Here is a 24,206-nt window from a genome sequence, read left to right as displayed (position 1 = left end):
TTTTGGTGGATTGGACAACATTGTTCGGACTCACTGCTGTCAGGAAAAGCTCTAGCTCTAGCTCAAAGAGCTATGGGTCTGGTTTGTGTTGTGTCATGCCTGTCTGCATATGGTCCGCACTCATGACGGCTCTTTTTCTCTCTTGTTGTCTTTGATTATTTAATTTTTTTGAACGTTTCTCATCTGTCTCTTAGTCCAGATCCCTCGCCATCTCTCTCTTTCTCTAAGAGTGTCTCACTCTCTGTCTCTCTCCCCCCGTTTTCCTTCTCCCTCTCTGATTCTCTCGTCTGATTCTCTCTTGTCATTCAAGCGTGAAAATGAAAGACTGATAACCATCTGCCTGTAAGCAGCTCTTTGAGTTGGAAATTTCCCTGCCTGTTGTTTTTCTTCAGTGAATACATTTGTTCTGAATATGGAAACTAAAGACAGACTGAAAGAGAAAGAGACAAAAGACAATAGTGTTTTTGACATAAAATCAGTCTCTAACTGTAAAAGTATCAAAATGGTCTGTTTTTGTTAAGGGATTTATGTGGAAGAGCCTACTGAACATGATGACTGACAACGAGCACAAGGCGACATCTGGAACACAGTGTGAAGTCGTGCTACGCCTTCAACAAAAGGCCTCGCGCAAAACCTATCAAGGCCTGATATACTGTAATGCTGGAAGGATCTGCAGAGGATATTTCCGCTCGAAAACAAATCTAAATGAATGCGAAGCTGTTAGCGGGCAACTACACAGGCGGTAACATCTCCTGTTCCACTGTACCTCGTACTCCTGAGAGAACTTGAGGTTGTCGTTGGCTTTCAGACGCTCCACATGTTCCTCCAGCTCAGACATGGGCACAGGCGGGTGGCACGTCATGGCTGCACCGGAAGAAGAGAGAGCGGGAGAGAGACAGACAGAGAGACCAGGGGGAGAGAGAGAGAGAGTGGCAGAGAGACAGACAGAGAGACCAGGGGGAGAGAGAAGGGGAAAGGCCCTTTAGAGTTGTATACAAAACTCCTTGCGGGAAAGATTGGAGACGAACAAAACGCAGTTCAGGAGCACTTTAGATAAATACTAGCAGGGCAGCAGCTAATGGAAAAATGAATCTTGTTATGCGTCGAGCTTCCCTTAAGAGCAGAAGAGCCCATGTTATGAACAATGTTATGGAGGAAAAACACTTCTCCTCAGCGAACACAAAAAAAGGATCAAATCCAAATTCAGCCTGACAACACAAAGAGTTTTAAGAAGCATTTATTAGCATGTTTGAGTAGTTACTCTGATATATCAGAGAGTCTGGGTCTTGTGCTGGATGGGGTGAACAAAATGAGGGTTAGTGAGCCTGACGAAGAGAGACAGATAGAGAAAGAAAGAAAGGGAGAGAAAGAGAACTAGGGCTGAGACCAACTAACTTGATAGACGGCGGTAGCCGCGGTAAACTGAAACACGGTAACCTGGAAACACAAACAAATACAGTAAACACCAGGTGTGTGTATGTGTGTACATGCCTAGAAGAAGCATGTGTGCCAGTGTTGTGGATGCTTATATCTATGTGTGTGTGAGTGTGTGTGTGTACCTGGGGTCTGGAAGTTGATCCTGCGTAGCTCCACAGGGTCAGTGGGGTGGTGAGAGGACATGGCCTTGCTGCAGGGGAAACTCCCCTTCCTCCCCTCAGCTTCCGCCCTCTTCCTGTAAACAACAAAACAACTGTTGTCCTTATTTTGGTCAGTTATTCAATATCACACCGCGGCAAAGCGCTGAAGTTAGACGTGCTGAAATGATCATATTTCAGGTCTTCTTACCTGTCAGGTTTGCTGTTGTCAGATGTGAGTAAGACGTGAGGAGAGACACAGACACAGGGAAAGAAGAACATTATTGGATTATCAAAAGAAACACTGGAAAATAAGATGCCCAGATCCGTTATCCCTCTCATTCTCTCTCATCCCAGCCCCTAGCTACAATATTATATCATTTTTCGGAGCAAGAATTCTCTCTTCCTCCACCCCGTTCCCCTCTCCCGCTCCCTCCCTCCCTCCCTCCTCAATCCCTTCTCCTCTCACCTCTTGAAGAGGAGGATGGCGATGACAATGCAGACGATGAAGATGACGGCAAGCACGGGTCCCACCACCCACAGAAGCCCCTCCTCCTCGTCAATGATTGGTTGGGGATCCACGTCCGATGAGGTCACAGGGTCAGAGTAGGGGCTGGTGGCGTACATAGTCTGCCAAAGACGGAGAGAGTAGAGGGTTGGTGACCAAGAGAGTGTGTAAGTGTGTGTGTGTGTGTAAGCGTTCAGGAACTGTAAGCTACACAGAGCCTCAGGGAGAGGGGTTTGAGTACAACAACTGTGTTTCTGTGTATGAGTGTGTGTGTGTGTGTCCAAACTCACGTTGTCAGACAGGTCCAACATCGCCAGGACAAAGAACACATACTCCTGTCCGTTCTGGAGCGGGCGGTTCCGGAAGTCACCGTAGTCACGGCCATCGCCTAGGGTGAACTCCAGAGGGAGGGTCTTAAAGTGGGCGGTGACGTAAGCCTTTGGCTCTGATTGGCTGGCCTGCCTGCGAACTCGAAGGGCGCGGCTCACACTGGTCCTGTTGATCTCTTTCAGGAGCTGAGGAGGAGGGGGGATGAAGAGAGAGAGAAAGACAGAGAGAGATGGAGAGGGAGAAAGAAGATACATAGGAAGATATGGAAAGAAAGTTACATACTCAAAGAAAGGTTTAGTCATCATCACCACTATCATCTACATCACCTACACAGATCTTCATCACCTTCCTCCTTATTCATCATCATCATCATCATCATCATCATCAGAACCACTCTGTCCTCTCCATCCCCACCACCCATCTGTCTCACCTCGTCCAGGTTCATCTGGTCAGGTTCCTCCCATGGCTTCAGGAACTTTCCTCCTCTCTGCTTCCTCAATGGCACCACCACCACATAGTAACCCCTGGCAACCAAAACACACACCTCAGTGTCTGTCTGTTTGTCTGTCTGCATGTCTGTCTGCGTGTTTATCTGAGTGTCCGTCCATCTGTCCATCTGTCTGTCATTGGTGTTTATGGAGCATCAACAAGGCACATCCATTCTTATAACCCCTCCCTCTCCCCTTCCATCCCTCTCTCCTGTCCTCACCTGACTTTGGTGCTGGTCTGGACGGGGGGGAGTTGAACCGTGACCATGCCGTCGGCGTTGGTCTTCCCCACCAGTGTGGGCTTGGACCTCAGCACGTCCGGGGCGGTCACGGCAGTGACGCGGTGCTGCAGGCCCCCGGCGCTGTTGGCCCGGTTGGTGAGGAGGAAGGAGTACTGGGTCTCTGGCTCCAGGCCCGTTATCAACTTCTGGGTTTGCTTCCCTTCTACCTCAACACTCTGGCCCTTACCATACAGGATCTGGACAGGGAGAGAAAGAGCTTACCCACACACACACACGTTCGGACATACATTTACGCACACTGCTTCACACACACACTCACACACATGCCCACACAGCTCTCCAGCTTGCTCCTCCACTCACAGTGAACGGCTGGGTTGGGTTCTTGTCCTTGATCTCCCATGTCAGCAGGACAGAGGTCTTCATGGACGCCTTGACCCGGAAGTTGGTGGCAAACACTGGACAGACACAGAGAACAAGGAGACACATTTGACCCTGCAGTCCAGCCCAAGTCTTCTGCAGGAGATACAGGATCCCTGAACACCAGACCAAGCCAGGATTAAGTCGGAATCCTAAACACTGGAGTTAGTCCAGTGAAAAGGGAGTCTTAGTCCCAGACTTAGCCTGGGTCAGGCTAAGACCTAGTCTAAGCCCCTACCTGTTGACCATCCACTTTCGTAACAGTCAAAACAAGATCATTCACCAAAACGGATCTCTTACCTTTCCACAGGAGGGAGACTGGGTATCTAAGACTACATTAACAAGACAACAACAAAGGACACTTATGATGCTCCACGTGGATTGGTGTGTGTGAGTGTGTGTGTCTGTGAGGACAGCAATTGTACGAGACCCCCCCCAAAAAAACATCCAGGGTGGGCGTATCTGGGAGGGGGATGAAGGTGAAATGCTGGAGAGTGTATGTGTGTGCGTGAGTGTGTGTGTGTGTGTGCCCTACCTTGGTCCAGCAGTTGGGTCCTAACCTGGACGCTAGGGCTGTAGGGCCCGGGGCCCATGGCCGTGTATGCACACACCCTGACATCATACACTGTATCGGTCATCAGAGCCTCCAACACCACGCTCGAGTCAGGCGCCGCCACGCTAACCTCCGTGGCGTTGCCCCTGCTGTTGATGTCCTTGTACCGCACGGTGTACTTAATGATCTTCCCGTTTTGTTCGATCAGGGGGACGGTCTTCCAAGCCAGCCGGATGGAGGAGGCCGAGGCGCCCTCGGAGAGGATGTTTTGGGGGAAGCCGCTGGGGGCGTCCTCCGGCATGGTCACCTCCGTCACCGCCTCCTCACCGTACCCCATCTTGTTGCGGGCGGAGAGGCGGAAGACGTAGTTCGCCCCCTTGTGGATGTCAGGGGCAGTGTAGCGGTTCTCCTTGGTGGGGAACTCCACCACGGTGGGGGGGAGGATGTCCGCGCGGCCGTAGGTGAGGCGGTACCCCAGGAGGGGGGTGGGGGGGCTGGGTGGGGGGAACCACTGGAGCAGGGTGTTGCCCTCCTTGCTGGTGCTCACAGTCAGTTTGGGCACCTCCGGCACTGGGGGTTGCAGAGAGGGAAGAATTCTAGTGTTTAATTAAAGTGTGAGTGTATCTGTGTGTGTGTGTGTGTGCATGTGTGTATGTGTGTGTGTGTTGACACCTACATGGCATGGTGGTGCAAACAGTCTGGGGTTTGCTTCTTGCCCCATCTCCCTTGGCGGTGTACGCTCCCACAGACACCGAGTACGCCGTGTCTGCCCGCAAGTCCGTCAGAACCACCTCCTGGAGAACGCAGAACCCAGAACATCAACCACACGGGACCGGAACACTCCGAACACAGTTGGTTAGAAACCACAGCAGACTAACATACTGGGTTGCATGTGCGCACAATGTGTTATGTCTAATGTGTGAATATTTAAGTGTTAAATTTGTAATATTGTTGTTATTATTTAACAGCAGTCAGTCACAGATTTACTCACGTATTGTGTTTCGTCATCGCTTTCCCACTACGACCAAACAGGACAAAAAGTGGGAGGAAGAGGCAAAACGTTTACAAAAATTATGGATTTTTGTGGTTCGCAGACTTCACATCAATATTAAAATATGATATTTCCCCCCAGGAATTCATAAAATAATCAGTAAGTCTCATAAGTTTGTTAACTTTGTTTACATAAAAATAATTCCTATTATTCCAGCCCTTTAATCTATCCCGTACCTGGGAATCATCGATGAGGATGTCCCTGATGAGGGGCTGTCCACTGGGCTCTCCGTAGTTCATCCTGACGTAGTGCACCTGGTACCCCCGTATCTGACCGTGCTGGAGTTCCACTGCCGGCGCCCGCCACCACACCCTGACGGCCGAGGCGTTGAGCGCCTCTGCCTCTACACCACGTGGAGGGCCACTGGGAACTGGAAAGGCATTGTGGGTAGTATAGAGGTCAAGGGTGGCAGAGGAGAGAGCAAGAGAACGGTGTCCGGCCTGAAGGGGTGTTTTTGCGAAAAACCAGAAAACACGTCAAGAATTTGATGTAATTTGGGGAGGAATTTGACGGCTTAAAAAAGACCTTCAAAAATGGTCAAAAATGTTTTTTGTGGGGATTGAAAAGTGTAAAGAAATACAAGACAGATGGAGGAAACACTTCAATGACGGAAGCACTCATAAAAACGAGAGCAGGCATGGGGGAAAAATATCAAGAGATGTTTCTCTCGTACTGCCTAGGGCCTTGAGAAACCCTTCCTTCAAAAAACCATCACAGAAAAAGCATGAGTTTCCATTCAACAACATTACAACAATGCGCATGAAAAAACATGATAAAAGAGGAATGTAAAGAAGAATTTCAAACTACTTTAATGCTGAGAAAAAAAGGAGAATTGCAAGGCCGAGGGATTAGAGGGTTGTCACCCCTCAATACAAAGGGAGTTTTAACCGGTGAGTCATTTCAGGATTAGCTGGTGAGGCGTACCATTCTCTTCTTTTAGGGGTGTTCAAAGTTAATGTTTGATATCGAGGAGAGAATGTTTGGAAAAGGTGACAAAAAGCAGGAGGAAAAAAGCAGGAGAAAGGGTTGTAGCAGGAGGAAGAGTTGAAGGAGAAGCAGGACAGACTCGGCAGTGTATTGTTCAGTCCAAATTTACTTTTTGAGTAGCAACTTGAGACTGGGTCCTGGCCAGACTCGTCCATGAGCTTTAGTTGAGTTAGGTAGTTGTAATTTAGTTTGTTGTTCAGAAAGGTCTGGTTAGTACACTGCCTCAGGGCCACAGGAAGGGATGTTAGAGGGTCAAACCATCCAAAGAAAGGTACGGGGGATGTTTTGGGACATACCATCTTCCTCTGTACGGACAAGCAGCTGCAAGCTCTCCGGTCCTTCTCCGGCCTCCGTCTGTGCTCGCACTGTTATCCCATATTCGGTCCATTTCTCCAGGTTTTCCAGGAGGTATGGAGAACTTTCTGGAGGGATTCCGTCCACGCGCTGGGAGGTACGGTTCTCCCCCTCCGTGATGGAGTACTGGATGGAATATCCCGTTATGACTCCATTCTGGAACTCCTCAGGGGGTGGAGCCCAACTTACCAGGATGCCGGTGGAACTGGGGCTAGAGCATGTGACTTCCTGGGGAGGGGCCGCGGGCACTGATTGGCCAGTTGTGAAGAAGTGGAGGGATTGTGTTGTGTGGATGGGATTGGTCGTGTGTGTGGTTTGTTTGACAGGGACGGGACATGGTGAGGTTTGAAGCGGAGGATGGGGTGACATTGAACAGACGAGAGACAGGAAACAAAAAACAGGGACAAAAAATAAAATGAAAAATAAAACACTAAGACCTTCTACAGAAAATGGAGTCTTAAAACCAAGATGGTGGTGAACATGTAGCAGTGAATGACCAAAACGTCCAACTCGGTTTAATAGAAATGCAGACTCCACACCGATGAAGAAGAGGAATGGGTTAAAAGAACGCTACACAAGAACATTGGCTACATAAAACATGTAACCTACCTTGGCCTTATCTCTGTCTCCCCATTTACAAACCTCTGGGCTTTCTTGAAAGACGGACACTGCTACGTGCATCACTAACTCAACACACTAGACCGTTTCTTACCTTTGCAAGCAAAGCTTCTCTGTACCCTGATAGCAGACCTCAGATTCAACTTAGATTGACAAATTGAATTGAAATGATCCCTGCAAAGAGATCTGGTTGGTTCATTGCAATAGTCTCAGTGGAGCCAAACTGCCAGATTGGATTTGAGGTATGTTGTCTGGCATAAACACTGCCATGCTGTAGACATGTCTCAACGAAATATTAGATATTGTGCTCTAATGACATCTGAGGTCTGTTATGTCTCTCTCTCTCTCTTTCACACACACACACACACACACACACACACACACACACACACACACACACACACACACACACACACACACACCCACCCATGCTCACACACACCCCCTGGGAGGCATGGGGCTTACGTGTCTGGGGGGTGTCGGTGGACACTTCGTTGGTGTAGGCCCCGATGCCATGCTTGCTGCGAGCTGCCAGCTGGAAGGTGTAGGTGGAGAAGGGCTTGAGGTTCTTCAGGAGGTACGAGGTGGAGGGTTCAAAGGTCACCTTCTTCTACAGACAAAAATGAGGGGAGAAAAGATGGGAGAAAAGTGTCTATCTCACACTAGAAATGTGTACGGCTAATTGTGTGTGTGCGCGCGTGTGAGCGTTTGTATGGGTGTCAGTGTGTGTGTGTATACGTGTGTGTTTGGCGTGAGCCTGTGCGCCCTCACCTCCTCCATGTCGTCAGTGCGGCGGTACACCAGCTCGTACCCGGTGATCTGGTTGTCAGGGCCGCTCTGCGGCGGAGCCACCCAGGAGAGGAGGATGCTGGTCTCTGATTTGGCCTCGCCCTTAAAGTCTGATGGCTGGGATGGAACTGAGAGAGAGAGATGTGAACTATATAATATATAGAACTAGATATCAACTCACAAGTATTTTATAAACATGATTTATTGGAATCTACCAATTGGATTCATTTTTGCCCTCATCTGACACACACACAGACACACCCACTGTGGGCAGTCTTACCTCCAGTCTTGGCTATGATCTGCAGGTCCTGGGACAGGGGCCCGTCCCCTACAGAGGTGAAGGCCAGGACTCTGATGTAGTACGTCTTGTTGGGGGTCAGGCTTTGGATGGTGATGAAGTTTGCACTGCGAACTATCTGCTTCTCCCACTGGGAAAGTATGCACAGGCACACACACACACAAACGCACACACACGAGCATTAAGACGTGAGCACGCACAAACCAATTCCTCGACGAAGCCCAGAGGAATGGGCAATTATAGTCATTACAGGATGTTGAAATATTGTTTTAATGAAATCTAATTGAGTGGTGATTAAACTGTAAGTATGTGGGCTGTAATTACAGAACTCACAGATTAGTAAAACATCGGAAAGATATTATGGGTGTAAGAATGCCACACATACACACACAGCCTATATCCCCCCAACCACACACACACACCCTCTCAGGCCCCCCTCCCACACACACACACTCACACACACACACACTGACCTGGTTGACCTGCAGTGTGCTGTCAGCAGTGTAGTACACCCTGTATCCCACCACCTGCCCGTTAGCCTCCTCCGGCTCATCCCAGTGGATGATGGCTGTGGTGGTGCTCAGCATACGACCCCTGACCTGCACGTGCAAAAACACCCAAACTTTATTGACAACATGGCTGACAAATAAACCAAATGTGCTTTACAGGGATGAGGGGATCTTTGAAGCCCGTGCCAATTAAGTCCATTCTTTTTCTTCAGCTTTGCTCGACCTCTGACCTGGCGGGGCGGCGAGGACGGCGCCTGCTCTGAGGTGCGGGCCTCCACCGTCTCGCTGGCTGGGCCGCGCCCGATGGTGTTGACGGCGGCCACGCGGAAGTCGTAGTGGGAGTACGGGCTGAGCCCGCCCACACTGTAACGGGTGGTGGCGATGCCGTCGATCTCTTTGTAGGCGTCCTCCGATCCTTTGGACCGGTGCTGGGGGGGAGAGGGGTGGGGGGGAGATAAGGGGCGAAAATGTTACTGTTAAGAGAAGTAAATGACAGTGTGGATGTGTGTGTGTGTGTGTGTGTGAGTGTATGTGAGTGTGTGTGTGTGTGAGTGTATGTGAGTGTGTGTGTATGTGAGTGTATGTGAGTGTGTGTGTATGTGAGTGTATGTGAGTGTGTGTGTGTGTGAGTGTATGTGAGTGTGTGTATGTGAGTGTGTGTATGTGAGTGGGGCTCACCAGTAGTATGTAGTAGGCCACAGGCTCAGGGTTTCCAGAGTCCCAGGTGAGGGTGATGCTGGTCGCAGTTCTTTCCGTCACCACTGGGGTGCCTGGAGCTTTGGGCAGGGCTGAGAGAGAGAGAGAGAGAGAGAGAGAGAGAGAGAGAGAGAGAGAGAGAGAGAGAGAGAGAGAGAGAGAGAGAGGGAAAAGGGTATTTAAAGACCCTATTTACACTTAATTGAGCCTAACAGTCATCGACCACAAAAGAAAACGAAAAAAAACATCAAATGGGTCGTGCACACACACACCTTTGACGATGATCTGCGCCACCGCTTCGATGACGCCCAGCGTGGACATGGCGACGCACGTGTAGTTGTTGGACTGGCGCACGTCGCCCAGCTCCAGCACGTTGCGCCCGATGGGCATGTCGTCCTCGGGGGTCAGGTCCTCCGTGCCCAGCATCCACTTGACGTAGGGCATGGGCGAGCCCACCGCCACACACGTGATGTTCACATTGCCCCCAGGCATGATCTCACTGTCCGCCGGCGGGATGGAGAAACGTGGCGGGACTCGACGCACTAGTGGTGGGGTGGGGGGTGGACGGTGTGGGGTTGGGGTGGGGGTGAGGATTTTGAAATGTGAGTCTCAAATACAGTTGTCTGCCCGTTGCATCGTTTGTTGGATGGTACAGGACGGAGTGTGTGTGTGTGTGTATATTATGTAAAATGGTCTGGCATCTCATGTTTGGTTGCCAGTTTCCATTAGGAAGTAAGATAAGATAAGATTTGCTGTACCCAAAGGGAAATTTGTCCCTTGAAAAACATCAACAACAATGTCCAGCAATTTACATACTATGCATATTCATTTAAAAGATAAATAATTCACAATGTACAAAGTGATGACCCTAGAATTTTACACAAGCCCCTTACCCAGAGTATGACTGCATTAAGAGCATTTATGGGCTGTAAGTACACCGTACAGTGGGTAGGAATTTTATAGTATATTGTACGGTATCAAAATATTCAGCTTTATAGGTACATGGTAAACAGCAATGATGGACAATTCACAGCATACACACTCATGCACAAAACAATTCAAAACTGAAAGTATTTGAAAGGAGATGTGATAGAATGAGCACCCATGTTAGATTTCAGACACACACACAAGCTGTATTTCCAGCACTGTATCCAGCCGCACAACACTCACTCATGAACATGGACAAATGCACACACTCAAAAGCACACTAGCTTGCAGGCACACGCACACGATAGGAAGCTTCCGGAGAAAATGTAGAACAGGTTTTATGAGGACAAAAGGGAGCCACTCTGAAGATACCCACCTTCTCTCAGCTCTGGAGCAAGGTAGAACAAGGCGTATAGCGAGAGAAGAGAAAAAGGAGAAGAAAAGAGGGCACGGCAAAGATTAAAAGAGGAGCGAGAGAGGGGGAAGAAAAAGGGGGACAGAGTCAAAGTGTCAGTCCAAAGATGAGAAAGAAGTCCTGTAGCTGTCTGGCTATTGTGGAGCATGGACTATAACTTGCTGTCTGTCCTTCACAGGCTTTGTACACTCTGATCTTTGTGTGTGTGTGTGAGCTTGTTCATAAGATAGAGACAGAGACAGAGAAAGAGAGAGACAGAGAAAGATAGAGAGAGAAAAAAAGAGGAGAGAAAGAGCTAGACTGCGAAAAGAGAAGCAGAACGTGCCTTGTGTGTCTTTTCACATTTTTGTGTGTGTGTGTGTTTAATGCGTTGACATTATGTGTGTGTGTGTTTTCACCCTGGAAGTGTTTTGTAACTGTCAAAAAAGACGCAAGGCTGTTTTATGTTTCAGCAGGGCAGACAAGCCAGTTAAGAGCCCAAGGAGCTGATCTCTCTCAGAGCGCCTGTGTCTATGTGTATGTATGAGTTGTCCTTGTTTTGAGTGTGTGTGTGTGTGAGTGTGTATAAGCTACGCTTTCTTGAGTGTGTGTGCGAGTGAGTGCAGTAGACAGGAGCCCTCAGGAACCCAAATGTCTTGCAGAATTGAGGAGAAACACAAGTCTTAAAGAGACAGCTGTATGTCTCATTTCTAAAGTTTTAAGTGTTAGTAAAGAAGGGCACTGTGAGCAGTTATCTGGGTGAAAGGGCCTAGCCCTCGGAAATGTAAAAAGGCATCAAATATTGCACTGTATGTTTCTTCAAAACAAGTTGTAGATGTTCATGTTATGTATTTTATATTATATTCATTGCATTGCATTAATTGTGTAGATCTCAAGTTGCCGGTTTAGGTTGACGTCCCTACAAAATGGGTTGCCAGGTCTGCCATTGAACCCTCCTCACCTCTGACGTAGAGATTAGCCGGAGTGGAGTACCGCGTCCCGTCACTGTTGGTAGCAACACACTCATACTTCCCTTGGTCTGACTCCTCACTTAGTTCAATCTGCAATGCACCTGATGAGGAAGAGTGGAGGAATGGGGGAGAACAAGAAAGAGAGAGAGAGAACATTTTAAGCACATTTACAGGAAGGTGAGAAACATAGAAGTTCTATTTACAGTGCATATTTCAATTGAGCAATGGGTGACACTATTTTAGCTAGAATATATGGTGTTAGGCTTAAGGTATTTTAGCTGAAAGAGGTTTGGTGGGGTAAAGCTGGCTTAAAGGACGCCAGACATCTACTGGCAATCATAATATAAAAAAAACATACAAAAGTTGTCTTCATGACAAAACAAAATGAAAAGTATGAAGAACATTTTGTGCAATGCTTAAACACATAAAGAACAAAAATGTTATACCTTTCTCTTATGATACAATAAGAAAACTCAAGAATGGAAAAAATATATTCAAGTTTTGGGGATCAAAAATGACCCAACCATAACCTTGACAACACGATAACTCCCAACCCCCTTAGAATCCACCAATGGGATCAGGAGAGTGATGTCACAAAGCCCACAACCAATAAAAAAGAGGTTAAGACATCGACCATTCTCCAATCAGCTCAGCGGAGGGACAAAACCAACAAGACCTCGGAAACAGACTGATATTCACGTTGTCTTTCTCCCTGAAAAAAGAAAAATTGGCAAAAAAGTCAACAAGTTGCTTCCTGCTAAAGCAGAAGACCAAAGAGAAAGCGAGTAGAAGGATAAGGGTGGTGAAGCGAAAAAAGCACCCATAAAAAACTTTATCAAAAAAGTGGTTGTTTGGGGCTTTTTGACAGCAATGGAAGACATAAAGGAGAAAGAAGACATTGAACATTTGATTGGTAAAAAAAAAAAGTGTGTATGTGTGTGAGTGCACAGAACAGCTGGGAGGTAAACAAGACCAAGAGGCTTGATTGGACAGATATGAACAGGGGCAGGAGGGGGGGCAGGAAGGGGCGCAGCGTCAAAACGAGGTCAAGACCCCAAAAAACAGTAGAGGAAAAAAAAAGAAGATACAAATTATATATTTTATAAAAAAATAAAAAAAAATACTGGGTTCCATAATCTAATTCATACATATATGACGTCTAGAAATGACCAGTTTGCAATTTAAAAGCAGTAAGCTACTTGACATAAAGGCCTAATACGGAGAGTAGGATGGAATGGGGGTTGAAGAGAAACAGGGAGGATAGATTATACTGCACAAAGACATGGAAGATATGGATTACTGTCCGTCACGGCAGCACAATGATGGACAAGATTCAATTATGCGGAGGGAAAAAAGAGGAAGTTGGAGGGACAGGAGGCCACAAGAAAGTAAAACGAACGGCTTGCCCAGTTCCAAATACGTGATCTCACCCCCTTCAACCCTGAACATTTCTGAACAGATCTGAAAGGATGGAATAGGTGTGAATATTAATCCCCATTTTGGTCCCATTTTGGTTGCTACTAATCCTATGCTTTCATATCCACAAGAAGTGTGGGACTAAGAGCGGAAATGGAACTAGGCCTGTGTGTAAGTAAGGTTGGTGGTGCGTGTGTATGTGTGCGTGTCTTCCCGGAAGCCTTACCTCGTATAGGCGTGCCACCTGATTGGGCAATGAATGCAGACGAGATTAGAGAAGAAGAAGAAGAAATTGTTAGTATTTGAACGTAAGTGAGGAAAAGAGGCAGGGAGGAAAGAAAACGAGAGGGGACTTGTATAGGAGAAGAATCTAATTGGAGACAAAAGAGAGAGAGATTCGGGGGGAGTGAGAGAAACAAGCTAAAAAGTAATTAACTTGAGTTATATGCCTGAAGCAGGACAGTAGGAGCCAAGAAATAAATTAAAATAGATAAATAGATAGAAGCAGGTATAATAGTACAGTATTGGGTGTGGCGAGTCCACAGGGGAAACAGGTGCTTAGTGAACTAGGCCTCAAGACTTGTGGGAATGTGGCTGTGTCCTAATATACATACTTGCATACTACATACTTACTACTATTTGAAATCTACAATGCTACAGTGACAAATTGGCTTCTTTCCACATTAGACAGCGGTTGTGCTTTGTAGTTTGCAAGTCCATATACCAGAACACAGTGTATGTCTGGGAAAGTGAAGGCTGGGAAGCTTGTTGCCATTGATTTTCCAAGCCAGGGCCTGCCAAGGGGAACTAAAGACAGTCATCCTCAGCAGATGAGGTATTGACCGGGAAATAGGAGTGAGAGAGTAAGTGAGGGACGGAGGGAGAGAGAGTAAGTGAGTGATTGAGTGAGTAAGTGACCAAGGAGGGCAGGAGTAGATAGCATGGGTGAAACTGAGGAGAATAAGTTAGAGGCAAGGTGTTGGTGCACCGCTGAGAGGGTGTGTGTGTGTGTGTGTGTGTGTGTGCGTGTATGTGTGTGTGTGTGTGCTTGAGAATTTCAAATTCTATTCTATAAACATTACATGTATAAATATTTAGTCTGTACCTGTGTATCCGTACCTTCACACGCGTGTGGTACACAGTACGGTATGTGTGTATGTGTGTGCGTGTGTGAGACCACTCGGATCATTAGGATGAGACATGCTCAAACAGTGTCAGTGAGGTAGTCAGCAGTGAGTGTGGAAAGTGAGAAACAGAGAAAGGGAAGGAGTTGGGGACTCAGAGCTCAAGCACTTACCAAAGGACTCTGTAGTTAAAGACACAAAGAGAGAAGAGACAGCACAAACAGTGCATTACAATTGGCTCAGAACACCCAAGCACACACGCAGAGTCCACTCAAAGAAAGGAACCCGTGGGCACGCACACTTCATCAGGTTAGTAGTAGTAGACTAAGATGAGCAACAATCAACAAGCTATCATTTTTTGAAACAGAAAGGCTAGATGTGTTATTTCTAAAAGTTCACTTCATATAGTAGGAAAGGACAAGTCAAGACTAGAGAGATCTTGAATAATCCAAAACAATCAAATGTTTTTTTCATCATCTTCCGGAGAGCCTGGATTAGGAAACATTTAAGGGTGGAGCCAGGTAGAGAGAGAGAGAATTAAGCAGGGGTTGGGAAGTGTCGTCCAATCACAAGCAGGTATACTGGATCTGGGTGGGACCAAGGGGCAGGAAGCTGAAGGAGTAAGAGTCTTGGCCACAGAGAAGAGAACCTGTAGAGTCCCCACTCTACTGTGGATTAAATTCCCTGTCTGGTCCCGATGGACCCAAAAATATATCCAATTAGAGATCAATCTTCCATTCATCTTTGATTTTGACTTTCTGTTTACGTCAGTCTATTTAAAGATCGCTAATCATGGTTGTCTGGTTTAGTGCACATTGAGTGTGAAGCTAAATGTAGCATCCCGAGATGCGTTAACACACTGTGACACTGCAAACGGATGGAGAACTCATGTGGATCTTAAAGACCTAGCTCCAGTCTCCTGGTGTCTGTCGGAGACCAGGGATGTGCATTAGATTCTCCACAGAGGTCATAAGAATTCTGACCTTTAGTCACAGAAGTGGGGGCTGCCGTTAGAAGGAGGTTCCCTATACGTTTCACCACCATCTAGAGGACAACCCCCCCCCCCCCAACACACACACACTAAACCTGTTTTGACTATATGACTACAGCAGAACATGCATGGGGAATGCTTTCGTTTTCAGTTTTTTGAGGGATTGTTGCCTTGTTGTTATTTGTTACTTTGCTAGTACTTGTCTGTATCGGGGGGTAACATGGTGGTGAGGGTTCAGGAACCCCCCCCCCCCCCCGCCTCCTCCAGCGGTTGAATAGCAGAAAAGCGTTTCATTTCGGAAGAGGGTAAAAAAACCTGGCAACCGCTGCACATGAGGATTGAGTGGAGGAGCTGAGGAGAAAAGCAAGTTACCGCAAAAAAAGAAAACAGAGAAAGAAGGACGATGCTGGAAACATCAAAAGCGTCAAGGGGACGGAGGGAGAAAGATGAGGGATTTGTTACAGGGGTAAAAAAGGTTTACTTGTGCAGCGGAGGCGTTACCTGAGCGAAGCTGCTTAATGCGTCCATTGTTGTTGGTGGTGTTGACTGGGAGGAAGTCCTTGAACCAGGTGATTTCTGGGTCGGGGTTGCCACTGGCGGCACACAGCATAGTGGCGGTCCGAGATCGCTCCACCACCTTCAGCTGGGGACCCATGTCGATGGTAGGGAAGCCTGATGGGAGCTGGTCCTCTGGAGGAGTCAGATAAAGGAGTCATTTTACATGTGATTCGCTGCTTTTACTAGAGAACCACTAGTGTTCGTTAAGAGTCAAATAGAGGAGTCATATTGCACATGATTCAGTTATTTTGCTGGGGAGGGGAATCAAGTTCTCCGGAAGAGCCAAATGGAGAAACTCATTCCTCAGTGTATCAATCTTAATATGTGGGAAGTAGCATGTACTGAAATCATTACATAGGCAACCTAACCGAAGGTAAAGGTAAAGTGTAAAAATAAAGATACATGGGCAGGAAGTGTGTGTGCATGTGGTTTTGTGTACGTGAGTGTAGGGGTTGTTTATGTGGGTGTGTACAGTGTGTGTGTGTGCATGTTTGTATGTGTGTCTACGTGTCATTATTACCAGCTAAATCCTTCCTCCCTTCATTACTCTGAATCCTTAGGGCTCTGTCCCGCCCCTGTCTACCGGCCGCACAGTCCTCATTAACGGGAAACGGCCACCGAGGAGATGCTAATTTGGGCGGTAGCTGATCGAGCTCAAACTGGCGAGCTAGGTGTGTGTATGTGTGTGGCCTTTTAACAGCTCCGGTTACAATCAATCGCGACACGGAGGAAATAGAAACATGGAAATAATAAACCATTAGGACAAGGAGTCAAATGTGTGTGTGTGTGCGTGTGTGTATTTGGGATTTTCACGATTGTACTTTATATCAACTTCCTCCTCCATATATACCAAACCTTTATGCTTATGTTAAGTGACAAGACTAATGTGGCACAGACAGAAAGAGTGACAGACAGAGGGAGAGAGATACAGTAGGATGCCAAAGAGACACAAGAGAGGAAGATAGAAGAATTAAACCAAATGAAAAGAAAAACTGTGACATGGGGTGAAACTTGGGCGAGCTATTCAACAATTCTCGCTCTGCTAACTTTCATTATGAATAGGCTGACTTCAAAGGCAGCTCCTAACAGACAGGAGTTATGCATTCAATCATCTACCTGGGCTGTGTGAAGGGAGGTAGAGGGTGGAGAGCACAGAGCAAACTACACACACACTTGGAAGTACTGCAAGTGGGTGGCAAAAGAGTGCTCTTTCTCTCTATGACTCTATGTCTCTTTTGCATGCGCGCACTAACGCACACACACACACACACACAGACACACACACACACAGACACACACACACACACAGGGCCCTAAGGGACCCATCCATCATGGGGGACAGGTGTAACTCACACCAGGGAGAGTGTGTACGACAAAGCTGCTAAACGCCGTTAAGAACCCCCTCCAGTCACAGCTGAGCTGGAATTCTACACCACAGACACACACACAAACACACACACAAACACACACACAACACACACACATCACAGCATGTGTGAAATCTGTCTACAAACTGAATGTGTGTAACTGTCAAGGTGATCTGGAACACTCCTGCTCATGCCTATGGCACAAAATAAGCAATCGCTTTGTCTTCCAACCAGTCTTGCTGTCAGGATGATAGGCTGCATCATCCCCACAGGAGACAGGCGAGGACTCAGAGCCCAGTCCTCCCCAAACATGTACTTGAACTCATCCCTTCAGCAGATAAACAAGAGCCCCATTCATTCTCCGCAGCACACAGTGGCTCTGTCACCAGGGCTCTCTGTCTCTATAGAGGCTGGAGGAGAGAGGACATGACTGGCATTTAGACGGGGAATCAATTACAGCCAATTAGCCAGTCCCAGGTGGCTTCTCTCACAGCTCCATAATGGGCCCTTTGAGCCAGGAACGAGGCTAATCGTTCCATAAAGCCTGTCTCTCTGGCTGGGCTAAAGAGCTGTGTGTTTGCATGTGTGCATGTGTTTGCAGATCAAGAGGAGATTGGAAGTCGAATGTCTCACATTCATCTTTACAAGACGCCCAAATGTACAAGAAAAACGCTTTTAATTTAACCGTGTGAATAATTGTGCAGTGTTTATAGAACGTGAAGTTAGTATAAGGACACGCGTACACGCTTGCACGCATGCACCCGCACAAGCACACACACACACACATGCATACACACACACCCAGAATAATACACGCTCAAAAGTTGTTTGTGAGACAGCTCCAGATGGGCCAGAGATGCAATGAGGATACAAAAAAGTGGTCTGACGTTGTAAATTATTGAGAAACGCTGAGGGCATAAGAGTAAAAAAGTTTGTGTGTATGTATGTGTGTGTATATATGTGTGCCTGCTTGCCCCCAGAGCGTGTCAAGCCAAGCTGTGTAATTATTCACAGTTCAGAAGGTTCACTCACTAAGGCGAGTGAGACACACACTTTATCCTTTATCTCTGGGTCTCTTAATGGATGCAAGCTAACGCTAACACTCATCTCTATCCTAAAGGACCAGGGCTAACGCTAACATCAATTTCTCCCCTATTAATGGACTGAAGCTAATGCTAACACCACTGTGACTATTAATGGACTGAGACTAAGGCTAACACGACTGTTACTATTAATGGACTGAAGCTAATGCTAACGTCACTCTGGTATAAGGAGATGGGGTACTCATAGGTAAGATGAGCTTGCTTGATCACAGGCTGGGGGCTGATCTTAACGAGGGAATTAACCCAGAGAAACATCTTCATTGTAAGATCTGGATGTGTGTGTGTATGTGTGTGTGTGTGTGTGTGTGTGTATCCACCCACCCCGTAGGACATTGAGTCTGGTGGAGGCATTGATCTCCCCGACTGTGTTGGACGCGTGACACTCGTAGATGGCTTCGTCTCTCGGCGTTCGTAAGGGCTGGATCCTCAGAACCGAGCCAGACCCGTCGTCAAAGTCAATAACCTGGGACAGGAGACACACAGGTAGCAGTGAGGGCAAAGGTCAGGAAAAACCGCCATTATTTTATATCTTAATTCTCTATAAAATCCCTTTAAAACATCCTTGGGTGTGAGAAAGGTGCTGTATAATCAAAAGGTGTTTTTTATTTAAATTATTATTCTTATTGTCATCAGTATGCCATATGTGTGCACTGGTCTGTGTCTGGCGGTACTGAGTCTGCAAAAAGGCCTCTGAGTCCTCAAATATCAATCTCTATGATGCGACAACTGTGTACAAATATCTATACCAATGATACACTAGTACCACACAATTGTTTCCATAGTTTTAAGATGTGTATCTAATAAACTCTGACCCAAACATCCCTGGGGAGTTTTTAATCTCAAGCAGGAAGTGACCTTTCCAAACTCTAGAGGAAGTAGAATTATTTGAAGGATGACACTGATCTTGGGGCAGCTGTTTTTTCACCCATTCTCATGGGTCAAAATTGGAGCCTTCGGTGTTCATGGGTAAAGCTCCTGGGAGATGAGTCTAAATGAAAATCACGATCCCTTCAAAACTAATATGGCTGCCTCGTGCAATATCAGCTGCTTCCCAGCCAGCATACTATCAGCAGATATGATATAGGCTGATAGCATCATATTATGATTTCAAGTCTCATCGCTTGTGGCCTGCAGGTACTTTTTTTAGAAGACATAGAAGACGTCATTGCAGAGTTGGATCCTTTTGCTGATCTATTCTGGGCTATACTTTGAGAAATACTTACAAAATAAAGTTTGAGTTCCTTGACTGCAGCATAGTTACATCTGCAAGATTAAAACCAATGAAATCAACGAGACAGACTGGTGCTTCACCTCAAATCTCTGGTTGCTGACTTTCTTGCCCTTCTTGTTCCAGACGATCTTGGGCTGGGGGTCACCTGTGGCCTGGCAGACAAACGAGGCCACCCCACCCTGCACCCCCGTCTGGTCTTCTGGGGTTCTGGTGAACCTGGGTGGTGCTGGGGGAAGGAGGTGACAAACATCATGATCTGTGTGATTGTGTGTATGTGTACAATGTAACTCGTTCATTTAGCAGACGCTTACATTTAGTCATTTAGCAGATGCTCTTATCCAGAGCGACTTACAGTAAGTACAGGGGCATTCCCCCCGAGGCAAGTAGGGTGAAGTGCCTTGCCCAAGGACACAACGTAATTTTGCACAGCGGGGAATCGAACTGGCAACCTTCTGATTCGTAGCCCGATTCCCTAACCGCTTCCAGCCAAAGAGACAGACAGGGCGTGCGTGTCTGTGTACTGTGACTAGGCGTGATTACAAGAGGACGTGAGTGTTGTGCCAAAGTCTTTCCTTCCACAGAGGCAGCCACACGTGCATCCTGCTGTGATAGAATACTGCTTATCTCATCTTGATTAAGGAGTCAGAAAGTAATCTCTGAACGAAAGGTTTTCACATATACTGTTTAAATCCGATATGATTCGGGCTGTATGAAATCCCCATTTGTGAGAGGTGCATGCTTTATGATGTGTGTGAGTGAACAAAGAAAAAAGGAGAGCAGGACATCAAGAGAGAGAGAAAGACAGAGAGAGGGGTGTCTGTACTGTACGTGTGAATGTGTGTGTTTGTGTATGAGAATAGAGGTAGAGAGGAAGAGAGACTGAGGAAGAACATTTGTAGGTTTGAACTTGTGGTGGCATTTCCCCAAACTTTTCCCATGAGCGTGTTAACGTGTGTGTGTTTGTATGCATGTGGGCATGCATGTGTGTGTGTGTGGCTTATTTAGATGTACATGTGGGACTGTGTTCCATCATGTTTCCTTTCTGTACTCATATCAGCAAAGGAGCTTAATATTCTCTATCTCGTTCTCCCTCCCTCCTTCTCTCTCTCTCCACCATAAAGGATTTATGAAGTATTACTCCTGACATGAGCACTAAAGCCCCGGGTTCTACCAACGCCATCAATATCATAACCGGCTCCACGGCAGGATTGTAAAATCATGACATCAAAAGATTCTGCACGTCAGTCACGGAACGTCACCGAGAGCTTGGCTAATGGCATTCCGGCCCGACGAGAAAATCCCTACTTAGGGGCTTACCGCCAACCGCCACGACAAAGGGAGAGAAATTGCTTTTTGCCGTTTTTTAAAGGAGGGAGGGAGGAAGGGAGAAAGGGAGAGAAAAAGAGAGAGACACAGACAGAGGAAGAAAGAGAATCAGATGTTTGGTGAGAGAGAAGGGGAGCAGAGAGAAAGAGGAAGTAGAGAAAGAGAGAGAGAAGGAGGGTGAGGACCAAGAGGAAATGGTACCTAACATGCACAGAGGGCACCCAGCTGCCCTCTCACCTCACCTGCTCTGACTCTCATATGCTCCTGGAAGGCCCTCCTCTACATGAACCAGCAGCAAGGGCGATGTGGGTGGGAGAGAGAGATAGAGAGAATGAGGAGAGGGAATCGCTGCCTTAATCCTCTAGTTAATCTCTCACCCACAAAACAAATGAAAAGTGTAATGCTGGTGGTGCCAAGCTAAAATGGCTACATGGATATTACCTCTCTCTCTTGCCATCCATCTCCCAATTTCTTTCTCTTCCTTCTTTCTAAACTATTCCTTTAAATCAACTTCACTCACCATTGTGACCAATCTACGTCTCTTTCTTATCCAATCTGTCTCTCTTCACCTTTCAGGTGCTTCCTTCTCTTTATCTCTTTTGTCACTCTCTTTTTTTTTCTTTTTTTTCTTTCTTTCTTTCTTTCTTTCTTTCTTTCTTTCTTTCTTTCTTTCTTTCTTTCTTTCTTTCTTTCTCTCTCTCTCTCTCTCTCTCTCTCTCTCTCTCTCTCTCGTGTGGGTTTAATAGTATATACTGTGTGTACACAGTACTACACTTTCACTGTGTTGAAGCCCTTCTAAGCTCATTCCTTCCCCCCTCTCCAGTTTTCTCCCCCAGGACAACAATGTTCCATTACTGGAGGAACAGACCCCGTTCTCTCAGGTCCATGTCTTACCCACATAAAGTACCAGCTACAGTGGATTAAGTAGGCGAGAGCGAGAGCATACAACATTAGTGGAGATCCACTGAGATAGAGATTTAGATGGAATTAAAGTGTGCCAATCTTTGTGTATGTGTGTGTCTGTGTGCGACGTTGTAATGCACACAGTATGAACTACATGGCAGATGGTGTGGCTTACAAAGTCAGCCTGATGACGGTCGCAAACCACTTTTGAGTTCTGAGGACGGCAAACTTTTATACTGGTGTGTGTGTGTGTTCTATCAATGTTTGGTCCTTCAATAAGATATCAGAAGGCCAGGGCACAGTTTGGGTTAAAAGTGTAAGCTTTGTTAACGCAGAAGGTAAAGTGTTGAAAGCTAGCTAGTTTCAAAAACCTAAGGTTGGAGGCCATAAGTGCATTCTTACAGCCATCCTTGGAGAGGTGTGTGTGTGTAAGAGTTGAGTCGATGCTAGTCTATTTCTGCTCAGAGTCAGGATAGTGTATCATTGCTCAAAAGTAGGAGAGAATAAATGGCTACTGAACCTGAACGTTGGATCAATACTAGGCACATCCTCTTTAAAGACTTTCAGTTAGCGTCTGTATGTATGTGTGTGTGCATCAGTGTGTGTGTGTGTGTTTAATAGATTTAAGAGAGGCTCTAAAGACTATTATGAATGTTGGCATCACTTGTCTTGTATTTGTGCCAACCTCTTTGTATGTGTGTGTGTGTCTATGCACAAATGTGTGTGCATGTGCAGATGCAGGGAACAAGAAATTAAGGGAGATGATTCTTTTCCTGATCTGTGTGTGGTCTGTGTCATTGGAAGGGTTTTGTATGTGTGTGTGTGTGTGTGTGTGTGTGTGTGTCATCTGTGTGTTTGTGTCATGATTTTTGGACAACCAGAGAAATGAGCCCAGTGCCAGTGTTGAGCCCTGGCCAGCCTCGCTAGCAGTGATGATACAGAGAAGGATGGGCAGCTTCCAAACAGCGTTACTTAAAACGGGTTGTCCTGAAGTAAAAACACTAAGCGCAGTGTAGCGGCAAAAAACATGAATGAATTCATAGAATTTTAACTTTTGCCGTAAACAGGAGTATTTTGTTTGAAATGACATTGACTATGAATGATGAATCAACTCATTCATTGATTATTATCTGATTTGGTTATAACAACAACCAGACTATGAAGATCTCAATATCTTGACCTCTATGAACTGTGATTTACAATCTTGGAATTGGGCTTTTAAAATGTTTCAACTTTTGCTTTCAATTGTTTCAGATGACATTATTTAGCATGAAGATGTATCTAGTCTGGGAGGATGCTTGCAGTGGTAAATCCTTCCTCTTCTTGAGCTTCAGTTCACCGGCCAGCATCCAATGATCCGCTAACGTGCGATGTGATGCGCATTACTTCCGACGCCAATACCGATGTTTGTCCAATTACTGTGCACACTCACCCTGCCCTTAGCACAGCCTGCTGGGTTTGGCTAGCTCAAAGTTAATTAGAGTTAATTTGTTAGAAACACATGAGGGAGGAATGAATCAAATAGAGGCCTCCTTTTATGCTCAGGTCATTACTAACACATGGACTAGCCGCTGGATTCGCTACTTAATGGGTCAGAGACAGCTTTCCCAAAGAGAAATAAGGGTGGGTGCTTCTCAGCGCTAGTCGGGGCCCATTACTTGCGGATGGACGCACTGCTAAACTAAAGCTAAGCTAACGCTAACCGGGACCTCGTTATTTCCAGATGGATGCATCGTTAAGCTAACGCTAAGCTAACGCTAGTCAGATCCCATTACTTGCGGATGGACGCACATCAATGCTAAACACTAATAGCTTTGTACCCTGCTCTCGGGCATTCCGGCACAATGGGATACTTGAGCACACAGGGGGCAGACGGAACCTCTTTCTCATCAACATGGTCAATGTTACAATCCTCATCACCAACCCAATCCGTCTTCTTTAGGATTAGCATTAATAGTTAACAATGGAAACCTTATTGAAGTATTCAAGAAGTACAATTATATTTTGCTAGCTGTGTCATGAGCACAACGCATCAGAATTTAAAGGCCTTTATTTACAATTCTGAAGGAATTAACAGGCATTCCTAAACTGCGGAATAGCCATCAGTGGGAAAATGTTTGGAATCAAGGCCGTAATCATAATACATATTGGGGGGGACACATCCCCCTCCAATATTCAAATCTGGCCAAAAAGTCCCCCCCAATATATTGATATAAACTTATAAATGTGCTATGCTACGACAGGCAACCACACATGCTCTCCAAAATAATCATTAAAAAAAATATTCGTCCCCCCCAATGTTGACTCCATGCCTACGGCCTTGTTTGGAATGATCGGAAATTGAGAACCTTTGACCCACTTGCATCTTCAGACTACAAGTCAGAATCCCTCTATCCATCTCATCCATGTAACCATCCAATATCCATGCTCCCTCTAATCTCTGATCCACTCTTAACATTGTACACACATGCGCACACACCC

At 46.4% G+C, this 24,206-nt stretch overlaps 1 protein-coding gene across 1 annotated transcript in view; it reads right to left on the bottom strand.

Moving 5' to 3' along the window:
- The window catches only part of ptprdb (protein tyrosine phosphatase receptor type Db), a 79,523-nt gene that overhangs the window by 13,099 nt on the left and 42,218 nt on the right, over positions 1 to 24,206 (bottom strand). Inside the window, exons 7-33 of the mRNA XM_047044443.1 lie at positions 19,577 to 19,722; positions 18,587 to 18,728; positions 15,739 to 15,927; positions 14,420 to 14,428; positions 13,349 to 13,366; positions 11,697 to 11,807; positions 9,687 to 9,956; positions 9,397 to 9,506; positions 8,949 to 9,146; positions 8,683 to 8,808; positions 8,192 to 8,339; positions 7,894 to 8,039; positions 7,588 to 7,732; positions 6,447 to 6,752; positions 5,340 to 5,533; positions 5,104 to 5,130; positions 4,789 to 4,906; positions 4,095 to 4,682; positions 3,503 to 3,597; positions 3,122 to 3,378; positions 2,843 to 2,936; positions 2,373 to 2,597; positions 2,044 to 2,204; positions 1,786 to 1,797; positions 1,560 to 1,672; positions 1,396 to 1,437; positions 767 to 864 (exon numbers count right to left, since the gene is read on the bottom strand). Of these exons, the coding sequence (XP_046900399.1) occupies positions 767 to 864; positions 1,396 to 1,437; positions 1,560 to 1,672; positions 1,786 to 1,797; positions 2,044 to 2,204; positions 2,373 to 2,597; positions 2,843 to 2,936; positions 3,122 to 3,378; positions 3,503 to 3,597; positions 4,095 to 4,682; positions 4,789 to 4,906; positions 5,104 to 5,130; positions 5,340 to 5,533; positions 6,447 to 6,752; positions 7,588 to 7,732; positions 7,894 to 8,039; positions 8,192 to 8,339; positions 8,683 to 8,808; positions 8,949 to 9,146; positions 9,397 to 9,506; positions 9,687 to 9,956; positions 11,697 to 11,807; positions 13,349 to 13,366; positions 14,420 to 14,428; positions 15,739 to 15,927; positions 18,587 to 18,728; positions 19,577 to 19,722 (4,088 nt within the window). The remainder of the gene's footprint in view (positions 1 to 766; positions 865 to 1,395; positions 1,438 to 1,559; positions 1,673 to 1,785; positions 1,798 to 2,043; positions 2,205 to 2,372; positions 2,598 to 2,842; positions 2,937 to 3,121; positions 3,379 to 3,502; positions 3,598 to 4,094; positions 4,683 to 4,788; positions 4,907 to 5,103; positions 5,131 to 5,339; positions 5,534 to 6,446; positions 6,753 to 7,587; positions 7,733 to 7,893; positions 8,040 to 8,191; positions 8,340 to 8,682; positions 8,809 to 8,948; positions 9,147 to 9,396; positions 9,507 to 9,686; positions 9,957 to 11,696; positions 11,808 to 13,348; positions 13,367 to 14,419; positions 14,429 to 15,738; positions 15,928 to 18,586; positions 18,729 to 19,576; positions 19,723 to 24,206) is intronic.

Source organism: Hypomesus transpacificus, chromosome 22 (assembly GCF_021917145.1).
Source record: "Hypomesus transpacificus isolate Combined female chromosome 22, fHypTra1, whole genome shotgun sequence".
Classification (NCBI taxonomy): domain Eukaryota; kingdom Metazoa; phylum Chordata; class Actinopteri; order Osmeriformes; family Osmeridae; genus Hypomesus; species Hypomesus transpacificus.
Note: the sequence above shows the minus strand (reverse complement) of the source record. Positions and strands in the feature narration are given on the sequence as shown.